The sequence below is a fragment of the Anabas testudineus genome, chromosome 9, assembly GCF_900324465.2.
Source record: "Anabas testudineus chromosome 9, fAnaTes1.2, whole genome shotgun sequence".
NCBI classification, from domain to species: Eukaryota; Metazoa; Chordata; class Actinopteri; order Anabantiformes; family Anabantidae; genus Anabas; species Anabas testudineus.
In genome coordinates this window covers 22890365-22907045 of record NC_046618.1, presented here as the reverse complement: position 1 = coordinate 22907045, position 16681 = coordinate 22890365, and the positions used below count along the sequence as shown (strand labels likewise).

Genomic DNA, 16681 nt, shown 5'->3' with positions numbered 1-16681 from the left:
ACACTTGCTGTTTCAAAGACAATAGCTCAATTTCTGGAGCTGGTTATTATAATATCTGGATCAAACACTGAGGAGAATTTTCCTCTTAGGGATTAAAGACAGTGTTATTTAACCCAGACCCAATATACAAACATGCCTGTTATAATGCCAGTTTGTCACTAACTAACCTCACTACTAAAAAATAATACCTTTGTTGTTGCTGCATTGACATCCACTCTATTTTCTGCTGCTGTGGATGCAGTAATTGGACTCTCTGATTTTTTTATAACAGATTCTACAAGGTACAATTGTTTAATGTCTCTGCAAAATGTCTCAAATCTTTATTTATGTTTTCTCAAATAGCAGAGAAAAACATCCTATTCATTTTTTTTTTGTTGTTGCACTAAAAATATTTTTCTATGACTTTGTCTTATCTGCGGGTTTGTCTGTTGTCCACAAAATGAGATAAATACAGCAAAAATAGACTTAAGTAGAATTTTAGTCAGGCTAGATGTTTGAAAAACATATAGATACAAATAGATACACAATTCATTCATATGTGATAGTGGCATTAAGTGTTGTTCATTTCCTAAAATCAAGGCTACACAATGAAAAAGGGGAACACAAAAACAGTAACCCACCAAGTTCCTGCTATCCATCTGAAATGTTTGCTATGTAGCTTCACTTTGTGAGGAGTGAAAACTGATATTTAAACAGACAAATTAGATGTCACTGAATGTGCCAGTGCAGTATACAGTAAACAGCACCACCAACTAAGACAATAAGATGTTTATTGTTAGCAGTGAAGTAGAGGTGAAGGTCTGTTTGGGCTTGTTTTTTTTAACATCCCTGTGGAGGTTCTTGCCAGCATCCAGCCAAAATGATAAGTCAGCAGTAGACAGAGTTAGCAAACAAACATAAAAAATACAATAATTAGCAGTTCTCTCTTTCACTAATGAGGATTTAGAAGCTCCCTGAATAAAGAGATCCTGTATGAATATGGATGTTTTCTATTTCTAAGTGTTGAGATGAAGAAGAGCGAGAATAGGCTTCCCTCAAGGCATTTGTGAACTTAGCAGCACATAGCTAAGCTCTTTCTTTGGTTAAAACCACCTGGAGGGGTTGAGACTTTTCTTTTCCTGCAGTTCATATGGAAGAGTTGAGGCTCTCAGTGAGGAGCGCGCTTTTAGAAAATGTCAAAACCCAGGGAACTTTCTTGAAAAAGGTCAAATCCATTAGAACTTGCCAGTTTCTGCTTTGAGGTCTGGTTTAAAATGTCAACATCTGGCAAGAGCTGACGGGTTTTTTAACTTCTGAATTTTCTCCACAGGGTTTTCAGGGTTAGATTTGATAGGTTTCCTTTGTTGTCCCCTCTGGGATGCTGTAGGGATGCCTTTTACTGACGTTAGCCTCTGTTTAGATGGAATGCAGGATCTGTTTGACCATGTTTGCATGTCAAAATGTCATGTCGATATGGACAGTTAGACACACACAAAGTGGGAATACAGCAAAGTTTACTCAGTGATATCATTTGAACTATGCATCTCTATATCTCATCAGTTATTACAGTAACTGTGAAGAGTTGTTGGAAAAGTTGGACTCATTTTTATTGTCAGCCTCACTAAGTGAAGTACAGATCGACCGCCTAAGGACTTTTCTCTTAATTGACTTTAGTTCACTTTTTAAATGAACTTAATGCTTCCTGTATTTCTGACCACAAACAATCCATATTTACCTGGCCCCGTTCACAGCTTGTGACTCGTCCTGTGCATCCTGTTATCCTGACAATCCCAAGTGCATGAGCTGCCCTCCAGGGACCGCCTTGCATTATGGGAAATGTATTACCCAGTGTCCAGCCCAGCATTACATGGACAACCACAGCAGATGCAGAGGTAGGTCACATCTTCAACTGCTACCCTATATTTGGAGCTTGACTCTTTTGTCTTACAGCAGTTTTACAAATCTCAATGTCCTGTTATCAGCTCAATCAACAGAACGAGTAGTGTCTTTTAGCTTGGTTGTCGTTGAAATGCAGATTTTATATCTGCTATTCGATCAAAAATGTTGTTATTAAGTGTGTTTTCACTCAAATATTTAAACTTTGAACACAAATTAAGCAAATTTTCAACAAGTGAGGGTTCAAACGGTGAATTAGTGTTTTCTTTGATCGGCTAATATTGAATATTTGAAAGTCTAGGTGAAAATTGTCCTTTTTGATTTTTAAAACTTTACTTTTCACATTCAATTAAAGGCATTTATCTGGTATAGAAATTTAGATGGTGGATAAAATCTAACATCTACACTTAAACAGCATGTGTAACTTATTCAGCAGTTACACATGCTGACTTTTATGAGAAATGATTGAGCTTGCCAGCTACACTTGTAATTTGCTCTTGAAGTAAAATGTCATGAACGACATAAAGTGTTGACCATGTACTACATAAACTGACAGTTCAGTTCTTTCCCTTTCTCCTCAGCCTGCCACAGCTCCTGTGCCTCGTGCTGGGGTCCCTCCGTATCCCAGTGCACCTTGTGTCCAGGTGGCCTTCTTCTCCACCAAGGGCAGTGTGTGGAGGCCTGTGGGGAGGGACAGTATTCCCTGGACAACACCTGCCACAGTAAGTAAATTTTCATTATATTGCTTAGATTTTCATCAATAGCCAGCCGGCATTTTGACCTTTTATCTCTCTTGTGCACAGATTGTCACCCGTCCTGTCGTTCCTGTGTGGGTCCTTTGGCTTCAGACTGCCTACTCTGCCTCAAACCAGAGGAAGTTCTCCTGCCACAGTCTAGTCACCTGCACCACGGCGTCTGCACAGCCGTGTGTCCAACACGCACCTTCCTGAATGCCAAGCAGACATGCAGAGGTGAGTATGTGCTGGCTTAATTTAGTCTTTTATGCAGGTGAAGGAGTATGTGCAAGTTGGATTAATGGCACTCCATTGTATATAAGGGTAACTTCATTCAGTTTCAGATTTCTTCCTATGGTTCTTATCTAGGTGTACATGTATGTAAATGGTATAAACATGTCTCAGCCTTCCCTATATCAAAATATCTCTCCCTACCTGAAAATCTCCTTCTGTTCAGATCCTGTCACCTTGATTGACAGAAAATTAATTAATGAATGATTAAATAAAATGGCAAATGTTTCTTGGTTCTCTAGTTTGCAAATGTCATATTTTTGGAATGTTAACTGGTGTCATGGTCATTGGTTGACGCACATACCACATAACTGCATCATTTATAGCTTGATTGTTCCCTGTCTTTAGGTCCCTTTGTCACTCTGTCAGAAATTTGTGAGAAATATCCTCTGTGCTTTTCCTCTTGGTTATGTCTGCCCCATAATATAAGTCTGGACAGAGGTTTGGTCTTGGTTTTGAGTGTGGATGTGTATAAGAGTGTAGACTTTGCACGTAATTGTGTTTGGAGATGAAAGATTTTGTTCGTGTGTGTGTGTGTGTGTGTGTGTGTGTGTGTGTGTGTGTGTGTGTGTGTGTGTGTGTTGGTGTGTGTGTGTGGAGACACTTAGGTTGTTGGTGACTGTGAAATTGTGTTTGTAATGGGCTCATTTTTAAGGTGGATTTTAGGATTGAAGGGACAGTCTATCAAGTGAGAATAATTATCACCCACCTACAAACACACATACAAACAAACAACACACAACACTGTTTCTACCACCTCCTCACCACCTAAATGTCTGGATTTGTTTATTATTATTATTATTTAATGAAGCAGAACAGCAAGAAGGGGTAAAAGGGGGATGAAGAGACCACAGTTGTTTTTTTTTACCTTCCTCATACCTCCAACTGGGTGCTGTGAAATTCTATCCATTTACTACAATCACCGCTCTACTGTCTTCCTTCCTCCCTGTTCAGTCTTTGTCACTGACCATACTGCATCCAGTATCTGGCAGGGAGAAGGGTATTTGTTCTACCTGCTGTCTCTTCCTCTGTGTGCTGCCAAGTCATTCACCAATGCTGGCCATTCGTTCAGCTCTACTTTCTCTCAGTTTACTTTTCATCTGCAGAGTTACCTGAAACGAGGTAAAGCACACATTGCCAAATAGTGGTTTTATAACCATTGCTTACATTGTGGTTGAATTTTAGGCTTTTAGACTGAGGAAAGCTATTGATGGCTTAACTGAGTGCGTTTTGTAGCATAAGATACAGAGAAGCGAAGAAGAAAGATGTTGTCATGTTTGTTATGCAACTTAAAATCAGCTTTTCATTTTTATTTTCACTCCGACAGTCTCGGTGTAAAGCCAAGAAAATCCAGACTTGACCAGATTGTTTCGTGCTAACAGGCAGGTTCCCTTCATTGAGTAGTAAACATTTTCCACTAATTACTTTTAGTTCATGTAGTTTTAGCCACAAAAGCAACTTTTCTTTAAACTCTTGTTTGTTGTTCTCTACATCTGATATGTCATCTGTTGCTCTGAAAACTTTCTGTGTAGACTGTGTAGGAAAGAGAATGTGAACAACATCTTCCTAAGATGGATTATATGGTTGTTTGTATCTGTAGGTATGTGCAGTGTTGCATTATCCATATTTTATGTAGTGAAGAGATATAGCAGGACTCTTGGGAAATGAAAATACAATACAGTGTTTCAGTACTGCATTCACAGTTGGATTACACTATTATTTCTCATGGAAACTGAAAACTGTATTGGATGGTTCGGGGTTTGGATGCTGCCTCTGTAGCTGATTTGATTTCAAAACATGAAGTTTCAGTAGAGGGATTGTAGGAGATGAGTGACATGGCAGACGTGTAGATTTTGAAACCCACGGCATGCAGCATTGTGGGTAGATGTGTTGGGATTTACCACTGTGGTGCAGATAAGTCATCAGTGTCTGTTTACAGCAGCTGTGTTTTAAGATATGAGTGAAGTTCAAGGATCACATCAATTACAGGGTGCTCCAAGGAATGTCTTTGTAGTTTTCTCTTTGCTGATGGATCCTTGGTTCCTAAGATTAGAAACATTTAAATTGGTTGCTTCTGTTGTTGATACTGTTTCCTCAATACCTGTGTTGTCTATGTGAGAAGTGAAGAGTGAGGATATTCCCAACCTGTTTGCTCCTTTTTGTAATGAAATGAAAAAGCGGTGGGTGGAGTGGGTGGGCTTGAGTCCCCATTACCCATTACTGATTTTAAGGATCTTGAGCTTAAAGCCATTTAGGTAATGGCATGATTTGTCTCTGCACAACAGTGCCAAGCAGGCCAAGCACCAGAGAAAGTTTTGTTTACTTAACCTGGAATTGAATAGCCGTTAGCAGTATTGGATTCCCTTAATCATCTGGGAGGGGACAATTACAAATCGATGAGAAGTAGTTGGATTCTGTCTTCCAACACCCATTCATCTGTGTGATCGCATGGGACCAGAACTAGACCGATACAGTGGCCATAGTGGGTTTAAGTCCACCTTTAACAATGTCATGCACCTACTTGCAAGCTGTATGAGTGATGGAAAGCAGTCTGTGTGCTCACTAAGAAAGCAAAGTGAAATTTAGAGATGGTGCGTTACCATGCAAAGTTAAAATAGAGATGCTAACGATGCAGACTAATCCGTAGCGTTATGAACTGTGGTAATTACACTTCTGCATGAGTTGTTAGTATTTCATCTTGAGAAGAAAAAAAAAGCATATCCGAGGGCTTTATGAAATGACTTCATAAATGTACAAAGGGAAACAAAATGGAGGGAAATAACAGCAACACCTCACCAAGAGTCTTTGGTAAGTTCTGAGATCAGTAAAAGGCTGACATGAACAAACAGATGCATTTTAACTTTGTTTCTTGGTCTAGGTCGATGTGTTTGAAAAGTTGAATGTTGTATATCGATGAAGGCCACATATGTGAAGTCTGGTATGTGTTGATCTGACATTAAAGCTACTATGATATCATGTTTAGTGTTGAGGAGAGTCTCTGTTTTATAATCTAATTTGAACTTTGAGCTACATGTAAAATGAAATATAGGATTTCTGCTTTTTTCTGTTCACACTCTAGGAACAAACCTGTTATGTTGTGCAGAAAATGGGATTTGAACTGCTTGTCTCCACATGTAGTTACATTGTACATCAGCTATTGTGCCGGTATGAGTGCCACGTATTTCATTAGCTTTCACTCTCAGCTTCCTAAATTAGGCTCAACACATAACGAGTCATGGGTCAACTGGATAAATGACGTGTGATTAAAGCCTTATTCACAGTAATATGTAAAGCAGCCCTTGTCCCATTTGCCCTCTATTCTCAGTAACAAAGGTTCTCTCAATGGAGTATCAGTGGGTTCAGGTGTACAGCCGGGAACAATGCAGGCTATTGTGTGACTTTGTGTGTATGTGAGTACGGTGCTTTGACAGATAGTCAGACCTCCACAGATTTGACTGTCCTGTAGCAGAGGACGGTGTGTAAACATGCACAAGAGACTCAGAGACTCCGGTGTTTATGTCTACACACGTGCTTACAGACGTGCGCTGGAGCTGATGTGCTATCAGATGTCTAAGAGCAAATTCCAGGCTGTAAATCCCTTTCCTCTCTAGTCAACAGCCCTCATGTGGAGACAGAGATAGTGGTTGTGTAGGAGGTTTAATCCTGATCGGTAGAAAGGTTGAGCTGCAGCACTAGTCACACTGCGACAGGGTTAACACAGAAACATCAGTTGTCTCTTTCGTGTTTACAGTTGTCTTACAGTTGTTTATTTGGAATTTTGGGACACATGGTGTGTGGGCAGATAGGATCAACAAATTAAGTTAATGCATTAATATTACCATCACAAATTTGGATTGGTCATAAGAGACAATTAGTGAGGTATGACAGACCATGTTTCCACCATGAATTGTGTGTGTGTGAAAGTTAAAATTATAAATTTTTATTTTATATTTATTGTATATTCGGCATCCAACTGCAATTCTGTTACTTTATAATGATTACTGTTGTCTTTATAAATGTATGTATTTGTGCTTGCAGGTTTTTATTGCTGTTCTTTCATCTGCTCTTAACTTGAGCTTTCACACCAGGAGTTGCATACAAAAAAACAATTCTCCTGTGTTGCTTGCCCATAAGCACCTCTCACAAGTGGCATTTCAGTTGGAGGTTCCCTCCAGTCTATCAGAAACTCATATTTGTACTTTTTGAATATACTATAATTCAAATCATGTTAACTTTACTGCAGCAGTTACTAAAGTTAACAAATACATCAGTCCTAACTTTTGAGGAGCAGTCTCTTAATTTATTTCTACCTGTGTTTTTAAGACTGGGAACAACCTTTTTATATTAATAGGAAGAATGTGACTGCAAATGGGAGAGAGGAGGTTTGCTGGCAGGTTTGGCATTCACTAAGAACACCTCTTCACCCCCATTTTCACCTCTTTTTGGAGGTTTTCCAAGCACATCTGATGGGTGGGTACCTCAGGGGGACCCAGAGGGAGATCCAGAAGTAGTGAAGGTAGCTACTGGCTGGAAAGGCCATCTAGTCTTCTTTCTCCACTTTGTTGAACAAAACCTGGATAAGTGGCTAAAAAGTTCCACACGCTATTGGCTGACTAAGGAAGCTGTTACTTTCAGATTCAGATGGTCTAGACCTTTATAATTCTAGGAAAGAATTATAACTTTCAATTCAGATAACAGGCTCCAGTCAGACGAGTCAGGAAAAAACATTTTCTCGTGATCTATTTGTAATGCCGCTGCACGAGCAGTCGTCCATTGCATTGCCATTTCCACAAAATTGTCTCTCAAAGGACTGTCTGGACTCCTTATGAAATACTATAAAATAGCAGAATCAATTTGAATGATACATTAGACACTTTAGAGGAATAAAATATAACTATTCACTTCTGTTTCTGCTGTGTAGCAAGCAAAGTCTCTGCAGCACTAATGTAATGATCAGCCCTGTACTGTACCAGGAGGATCATTTGTGGAAGACATCAAGGAGCACTCACACCCCCAAACTAAATCACAACCTCATCGACTGCACCCACCTCAAATTATGACCCTATCAGCACAAAACAAAGTAATGAATCTGATTCTCTGAACGCGTGCACCAGATAATGTGTGATGAGAATGCCTGTGCACATGAGTTTGGGCACTACAGGAATCAATATGTGCTCTCCTGCCTGCAACAAATTAGATATCCAAGTTGCAATAACAGAATGAGAGTCTGCCTATCAGTCTTATTATATCCTTTTATTAATGAAATAAATTTGACAGGAAGCCTATTTCATGTGCCTCTGAGTGTGTGTCTGCTATTTGACTTGATATGTGTGCGAGGCTTGTGTTTGACAGCATGAGCTGAATATGTGTTTATCTCCCACAGATGTGACCAAGGAGAGTCTGTGTTGGTGGTGTGTTTATGGATGAGCAGACATGTTGGTGGGCGGTAAACCCAATGATGAAAACATATTAGCTGTCTTCTCATATCAACTAACCAATTAAGCTGCCATATTTACCAGGATTATGGTTAGGCAGCTGGAAGGAGGTGGGCGATGATGGGATGTCAGATTGATGAGTTCATCTGACACTGCTGTGACTTTAAAAAGTCCTCATTCTGACAGTGACATGCTCCCAAAGGGTAAATGTTTCTGTAGGTTGAGATATAGCACATACACACCCGCATGTACACACCCTACACACTGCAGTGTTGGCACAGGTAGAGCAGCAATCTGCTCCTGCCAGTGGCTGTCATGCAGTATGTACACAAGTCCCGGATATAGCTGACAGCTCTCTGAAAGAATCCAGAGCGGAGTAATTATAAACATACACATACTTGAGTGCTGTATACCAAAAAAAGTCAGGTAGTGCACACACACAGACACACACTTGGTGCCTCTGGTTGGTGGGTGACAGGCCTTTTGTCTGTCATCCCTACCAGCAGCAGCCTGTTGGTCCATGGTCTGACTCAGCTGCCAGAACTGATAGCGTTACTCAGCTATTTGTCTTCATGCTGCCAAAGCAGACATCAAAGACAGCACAATGGTCCCTTTTCTGGGCAGCTGTGGTGTGGGGTGAAGGGTGGGGTGGTAAATAAGGGAAGGGTAAATAATCCAGGGACCAGGGGAGGCTGCACAGATTTGAAGCCAAGTATAAAAAAAGATAACAAGCAGACGAATGTTGCAACAGTAACTAAAGTCAACCTTGCTGTCCATCAAGAGTCAATAGTTTTTTTTTACTTCTTAATTAAAATACGGTAAATTTCCCATATTCTGACTGTTGATTTCTTCCTTTTTCATTTATTTTCTCTTGCTTCATCCTGGAGACACTGGGTTAAACATGAGTGTGATGTGATTTGCTTACTAATGACACATGACATTACTTCTGACTACTACAGTTTCAAGCAGATTAACCCTGATGCACCTTAGAGGCCGAATTACCTGGTGTAGCTTCAAATCCTTCACTTGACAATCTCCCAGTTTTATTTCTTTGAGCTGTGACTCATGCTAAAATGGTCCTTGTGGAAGTTTTATGTTATCTAAACTTGTTAGCCTGAACTGAGCAGTAGAACATATTTCAGAAGTCTTTGTTGGCGTGAGGCCTTCTTGGATTTGGATCTCTGAGCTGGCACTGACTGTGTTGTTAATGTGTAACTTCTGATTGGTGAAACTGTCTGCTGGCAAGAGTTACTTTACTTCTAGCTGGCAGAGCTGAATAAGAACTCTTGAGAATCAGATTGCCAACAGTAAAGCAACAGGATACAGCAGAGTGATGACAGGACAACACAAATTGGCTTCAGTTCAGACACAGATGCATAGGCTGCAACCTTTTAGGTGCATGTTAATGTTAATGGAGGTAAGAGCAGTATTTAATTTAGTTTGGTGCATTTCCACTTCAGTAATGTAGTAAACAACTGAAGAAAGTTGACTCATCATACTGGAGTTTCATGCTTCCGGTTACTACAGTAATAATGAAACAGCAATGACACAGCAGAGTTTTAGAAAGAGAAAATAGGTGGTTCCCTCACTTTGTCCATTTATTCTACTTCTTGTGGGAGTAGGGAGGTACTGAAGAGACACGGTTTGAGTTGGGTCTCTCTGTCTTTGCCTTGTCTTTTTATGTGTTTTGTGGTGAATATAAAAACTGTTCTTTTTATTCTTTTCAGAGTGTCATCCCTCATGTTGGCTCTGTACTGGGCCATCTGCAGACAACTGTATGTCCTGTCCCCCTCCGTCTGCCCTGCACGAGGGACACTGTGTCCCCACCTGCCCACAAGGCTTCTTTGTTCAGGACAATCAGTGCCAAGGTGAGAGCACACACACACACACACACACACACACACACACACACACACACACACACACACACACAAGCTTCTGTGTATTTCCCAGACCCCAATTCTAACCCTAAAACCAAAAGTCTGTAATGACCCCTTGAAGCAGTAAGGACTGCTCAGAGATGCCCTCACTCTCAAGATTGGACACCGGTCCTTAGAGAGCAAGAGAAGATGTGAAATCATCTCATTATCAGGTTGACCTCGGTTAGTAATATTTGTTCCCATTAGAAAGTTTTATAATTTTACTTGCATAATTTTAACTTTGTGTTTAACAGCAATTATGTAGACTGTACTATAAATTCCTAAAATAGAAATCATCCCTGAAATCAACAGTGCCTCTAAACCAATAAGACAGTACTGAAGTTAATTGTTGATGTCGCACTTGTGCTATTGTTGTTAGCACTGGCACTTGACCAAATTAAGGGCACTGTTCTCGTGGACTTGTAGTGTCTGAAGTTGTTGGTGCTTTGATTTGCCTTAATCAGGAATAAATCACAGTGGGTGCAAAGCACTGCAATTACTGGCTCGTCCTCTTTGACCTATAGAAACTTGTTTGCTTTGTGTAAGCAAGATAACATGTCTAAGATGTTGCAGCTTCTCTGACACAGGCACATGTGGTTAACACCACAAGGGCACTTTAGCACAGGATATAAATAGCTTCTGAATATTACATGACAGACCATTTCACCTCCTTTTCTACATGTGTACAGTGAAATTAAACAAATGTAATATTTAGAAGATGTTTCTGTATTTTTAGGGAAAATTATTTTTTAAGATTAACTTTATGTTTTGTTCAAAATCTCCACTAAAGGTGCTCTGATCTGTTTGAAGGCTGGCATTTTTTATAGTGTTTAGATTAGTCAGTATAATGAATTCAACCCAGTCTCCTACACATTATGTTTCTGTACAACTTCACACAACATCACACAATTTTGCGGGGGAAGTAAATGCAGCTGACTTTTTGTGGTTTGTTTGTCTTGTGATTTATACACCCCTCATGCAACTTGCAGCTCACTGTCCTTCAATAAATGTTGTGCTTACTTCATACAGAGAATATTTTGCGTCACAACATATCATTGTGATTTTTTTGTTGTTGTTTTTTCACAACTGGAGCTACGATTGCCCTTTAGTTGTATAGAAATGAAACATGGTTGAATGATAATTTTTTTGCAGGTGTTAAAATATAGAGAGAATTTATTTATACTTACATTTAATTTATTTTTAGGTTAGGGTTAGTGACTATATCCAATATTAATTATAATAATAATAATTTCTTAAAAATATAGTGTTAATGGTTTGGTTGTTTCATGTTGCACATCTTTAACTAATAGGAGGATGCATCAAAGTCAGATTTACTCTATAGCACCAAACTAAATACCATAAAACAGTCTAGATGTGAGGTATAGTAGCTAACACCATGTTAACCAGTGAAAACAGATTAGCAAAGCTCTTCTACCTGTCTACCTTTCTCTTTTTTTTTTACCCATCTCCTTAATGAAAATCCATTTCCTCTAATCCCCGATTCATTACTTTGTCTCTGACCTTGTTTGAAGCAAGATGATCCATTTCTATCTTCCGTCTACCAGCTTTGTCTTCAGGACTTTCATTGTTTATCTTGAGGAAAACAAAAAGCGGAAACACGTAGTAAACATCATTGGATTTCTAAATAACATTTCTTCCTCCAAAATTTGGGTGTTTGAAATGGTAGGTGGTGCAGATGGAAGAATAATAGGCTCAGATTACATTTCCCCCTGGGATATCAAAATAAATGGGGTCTGTTTGCTTACTTGGCCTTATCCCCTGTTGTGTTGATTGGCTCATTAGAAGCTACCCTGATAGTCTGAAGAACTATTGCATTTCTGTCCTGTAGAGAGTAAACTTTTACTAAGTTTTGGTCGTGGTGTCTTTTTGTGCTAAGCAATAAGACATAGGGTGTAGTTAGAGCTCTGCTAATCAATATTTTTTATTATTGCGGTGAGTCATGTGACTACAAGTAATGTGAATGCAGTAGCTTGTAGTGACAAAGAATTTACCACCTCTGGAGCTGTAAAGAGATTTTTATTCTTTCTTTGTTTATGTGACATATATACTCTATATTTACTGTATTCAGTCACAGCCTTTTTTCTGTTTTCTGCAGATGCTGCCACTGACAGTTATTTTCAACAAGCTGACATGTAAACACACTCAAATAAACCCACTATATACCACCTGCCCAGCACAAACAGCAGGCAAACATAGAGACTAGCTTGAGAGGAGACAAGTATTTAGAACATAAACAGAGTGATATATTTCTCAGGTATTAGTGAAAGTGAAACCAAACCAGGGCTAAACAGGGAGAGACTATGAGATTTGCATTTGTCTTGTGACTCTAAGTGCAGTTTCAAATGGTTGATAATGTTTCTATGTGCCTGATGGATGTATATATGCTGTGCACATTTTTTTAAACTATACTATAGCTACTGTGTCCTCCTTTGTTTTATGTCTTGATCCCTCTCTTTCAGTTTCTCCTTGTCACTTAACTTTATCATCACTATAACTTTTTTGCCTAATTTTGAACATTGCCTCCTATCCCTCACCTGTGTCCCTCTCCTCCCTCTGTTCTCCACCTACCAGCATGCCACCCGTCCTGCCAGACTTGCAGTGGTCCATCCCAGGCTGACTGTACCTCCTGCCCCCATCTGGCCTCCCTACAAAGTGGCTACTGCAAAACAGGCTGCAAAGAAGGGCATTTTCTCCACGCCGCCACTGGAGAGTGCCTCAGTAAGTCAGCCTCTGACTGAAAATGTGTGTGTCTGTGTTTGGCTGTGTGCTGGGTATCATGGATTTGTATGTTATTTGCACAAAGCTTTCGTCAAACACACTGCCACGAGTGCTTGTATTTTTTAGGCTGAGTGGCCCCAATGCAAATAGAACCATCAAAACTGGCAGGGTTAGGGTCTTATCCTGCCCACTGAGCTTTACACAATTACACACACAGACATGACAAGTCTTGTGTGTGTCTGTAGCTCCAGGTACCTGCATAATTCATGAGAAATCCCAACCATCCCTTTAAAATAGATGCTCTATACGAATGGGATTTATTTCTCTAGAGGAGGTGGGATGATTTTAATATTACCTGCCATGGTCAGGTGATTATAATCCTGCCTGGAGCTTGCATGTGGGTAATTCTTCACCCCCACTCCAGCAATAATTACAGCTGAAATCATCCACTGTTTTTCTGTGAACTCGCTCAACCTCCTGAAATTCAAATCCCATCACTGGAGTGAGATCTTTGTATTTTAAAGTGGATCTCTTACAGGACTTTCAATGGATGAAGAATTGCTTGTTATTATTTATTTTTTGTTGAGCTTAGTGTCAAATTTGACTTGTGAAAATGGAGTAAATCAAAAATGCTTTTGCCAATGTACGAATTGACGAGTTAAAAATATGAGATACAGACATGTCAGACCAGTTGTCAGTCATCGTCGATGAAGCTCAAAACAGGTCCATTCCAGTCTCCTACATCTTTAATTTTAAGTCATGATATTAGTGGGAAGCTTAGGTTTCATCTCATACAGTAATTGACTCACATCCCTCCCCTTCAGCTCTGCTGTGTCCTTGTGGGCAGGTTTTTGTCTTTCTCTTTTGGCTTTGTCCTACTGAATATCCATGTCTGTTATAGACCATACCCTGTGAATTGTCAGGAAAAAATATTTAAAATTACAGAAGAGCACAAAGAATTATTTTACGTTCCACCTCCCCCGTGAAAAGATTGTAATCTTAATCCCGTTTGAACGAGGCTTTAGATTGGTATGTTTTACCTAAAAACTCAGTCTGTCTGTTTTGAAATGTTGTAGCTAAAATAATGTGCAGAGCTGCAACCTAAAGTTTGTAACAATTGAATCTGTGCTTGCTGAAATAATTCAGCACAAAGACAAAAGGCAGGTTTTCTTTTTGTTTGGTTGTTTGTTTCTGTTTTCTTTGTACCAAAGTTCAATAGCTCATCAAAAAAGATTTGGTCCGACATGACAAGAATCCACATTTCTCTTTTTTCTGGTAGATGAGCCCTCGGCTGCAGGAATGAAAATATATGGAATTTGGAAGTAGATTTTCTGCTGTGGCACAGAAATCAGTGCTTTTGTTTTTTCCCGAGCACCAGTATTTGTCCTGATTCAGTGTCCTTTTGGAAATCACTGAAATCAGTTAAATCAGAGTAGGTGGCAGGATTGTGTGCTTTAACACTTCTTCAGCAGCTTTATCTGATTTAATTTGAATTGTATCAGCTGCTACAGTCCACCATATAATCTATTAGAAAGGGATCACATTCAAACCTAAAAAAATCCATATTTGCTTTGGAGTAGACATACTTTGGTGACTGACAGTTGGAGCACTCAAAGTCTTGGATGAACTTGAAACTGGCTGAGTTATTAGTGGAAAACATTCACAGCTGTGTTAGAACATATCTGCATCTCTGATGGATAAAACTGTTTTTGATAAGGAGACAAATCTGTTCATATGAACACATTTAAAGAGACTGGCAAGATTCATTTAGGAACATATCCAGCCACTGTACTTACATTAAACCCCCCAATTACAGTTTGTTGATACAGTTTAAACTGGTCCACTTTCAGATTGAAATTCAACAAAGCAATCTGAATTGTCTTCATGGGTGTTTAGAGCCACATCACACTGCCAGGAAAAATGTGATTTAAATGTGACATTAAGTTAAAATAATTAGAGCTAATTGCCTTAATTTAAACCTATAGTAGTGTTAATTTCAGGGAAAATGTGTTTCTGTCTCAAGGAATATTTCTTATTATGCCAATAACAGTTGTTTCTATGAAGCCATTTCCTTCTTGGTGTAATTAAAATTAAGAACACTTTAAATGAGTGTTAACACTTGTGGATAATCTTTTTAGAGCACATCTACGAAAACATACTCTGCGATAAAGATGAGCTTTCTGTAGATCTTTGCTAACAAAAACACATAAGCTACTTTGGACCTCTCTGTGCTTCTCTTCTTCATTGTGCACATAAATACAATTTGTCTTTGGCAAACAAAAAATGATAAACTACCAAACAGAAGATAAATTGAAAAGTTAAGATTGGTGTGTTTGTTATGTGTAAAGGTAGCTACTACTGATGTCCTTCTCCCTCTCGCTGGTTAATGAATTGAGTTTTTACCTATTGCACCACTGGCTGTAGATTAAAAACAGCCGTGTTTACATGATAGGAAGCCAGCATGGAAGAGATAGCAGGGGGGGTAAACAGAATCTGATGGAAAAAATAGATGCACAGACTTTTAATTACAGTTTTTGATGACACACAGTGTTTGGAGACGTGAAACCACAACCAGATTCTAGCTCTCTCGCTCTCTCTATCTCTCTCTCTCACACACACACACACACACACACACACACACACACACAAGCAGATAACCATGGTTGAACACACATATTTGTTTGCAAACAAACCCACAAATACACACACAACCTAATCTCAAATGGGTCAACCTCAGCCAAACTCTAGTTAATAAAAGATGTCTTGTGGCACTTCTGGGCCACAGAAATACTGGGGTCATCATTTCTGCATGGCCAGGACACATTCACGCATACACCCTTGTGGTGCTATAGTTGAGAGGACACCCATAAATTTAGTTCATTCCCTATCTGCCTAAACTAAAAATAATCATCATAACTAAACTAGATGTCTAACCTAAACCTGGTTCTAATCCCAACACTGTCTTAAAAGTAGTGATGACCAAAATGCCCTCCCACAATGAATCAGTGGCATTGAGCTACATATATACACATAAATTCAAATACAAAAAATATCTTGGATGTTAAATTCTTACATAGATTTACACATTCACACAGTGTTGTGAAAAAAATGCTTCACTTATTATTCATTTTTTCTGTTTTTGACTTTGAGATCATAAATCAAAGGCAACCCGAGCAACCATAAAATGCAAAGCCTGAATCATAAATGTGAAAAAGTAAAAACACTCATTACACTGAACGTAATGACTTGATCTGTCGTTCTTCAGGATTCTCTGGTAGAGAGCGGAAATCATGTTTCCGGTAATTATAGCAAGTCACTCAGTAGCAAAGCATCCCCACAGCATTACACTACCACCTCTGTAGGTATGATATTCTTTAAGGGCATTTCTCTTTTTGGTTTACACTAGTGCCTCACTTTTGCCTCACCACTCTCCCATGGATTTCTTCTCAATGCCTATCGGATGGCCTACACATGACACAACTTAATCTTTATTAAGGCGAGAGAACCCTGCAGTTTTATGTTAGAGTTTATTTAAAGGTCTTTAGTTTAATGTGAGATTCATTCCTTCATTCCTTCTGTCAGTCATTCTCACATTTTTTTTCTCTTGCACACTTTCCTTCTGACATACAGCTTTGGATTACCTCTATCCACCCAGAAGCACTGCTGCTGTTATATTACTTCTCTATAT

General features: G+C 39.2%; 1 protein-coding gene across 1 annotated transcript in view; it reads left to right on the top strand.

The window, feature by feature from the left end:
- The window catches only part of fras1 (Fraser extracellular matrix complex subunit 1), a 196203-nt gene that overhangs the window by 99564 nt on the left and 79958 nt on the right, over positions 1 to 16681 (top strand). The window contains exons 15-19 of the mRNA XM_026342783.1: positions 1731 to 1871; positions 2457 to 2597; positions 2679 to 2846; positions 10063 to 10203; positions 12847 to 12993. Of these exons, the coding sequence (XP_026198568.1) occupies positions 1731 to 1871; positions 2457 to 2597; positions 2679 to 2846; positions 10063 to 10203; positions 12847 to 12993 (738 nt within the window). The remainder of the gene's footprint in view (positions 1 to 1730; positions 1872 to 2456; positions 2598 to 2678; positions 2847 to 10062; positions 10204 to 12846; positions 12994 to 16681) is intronic.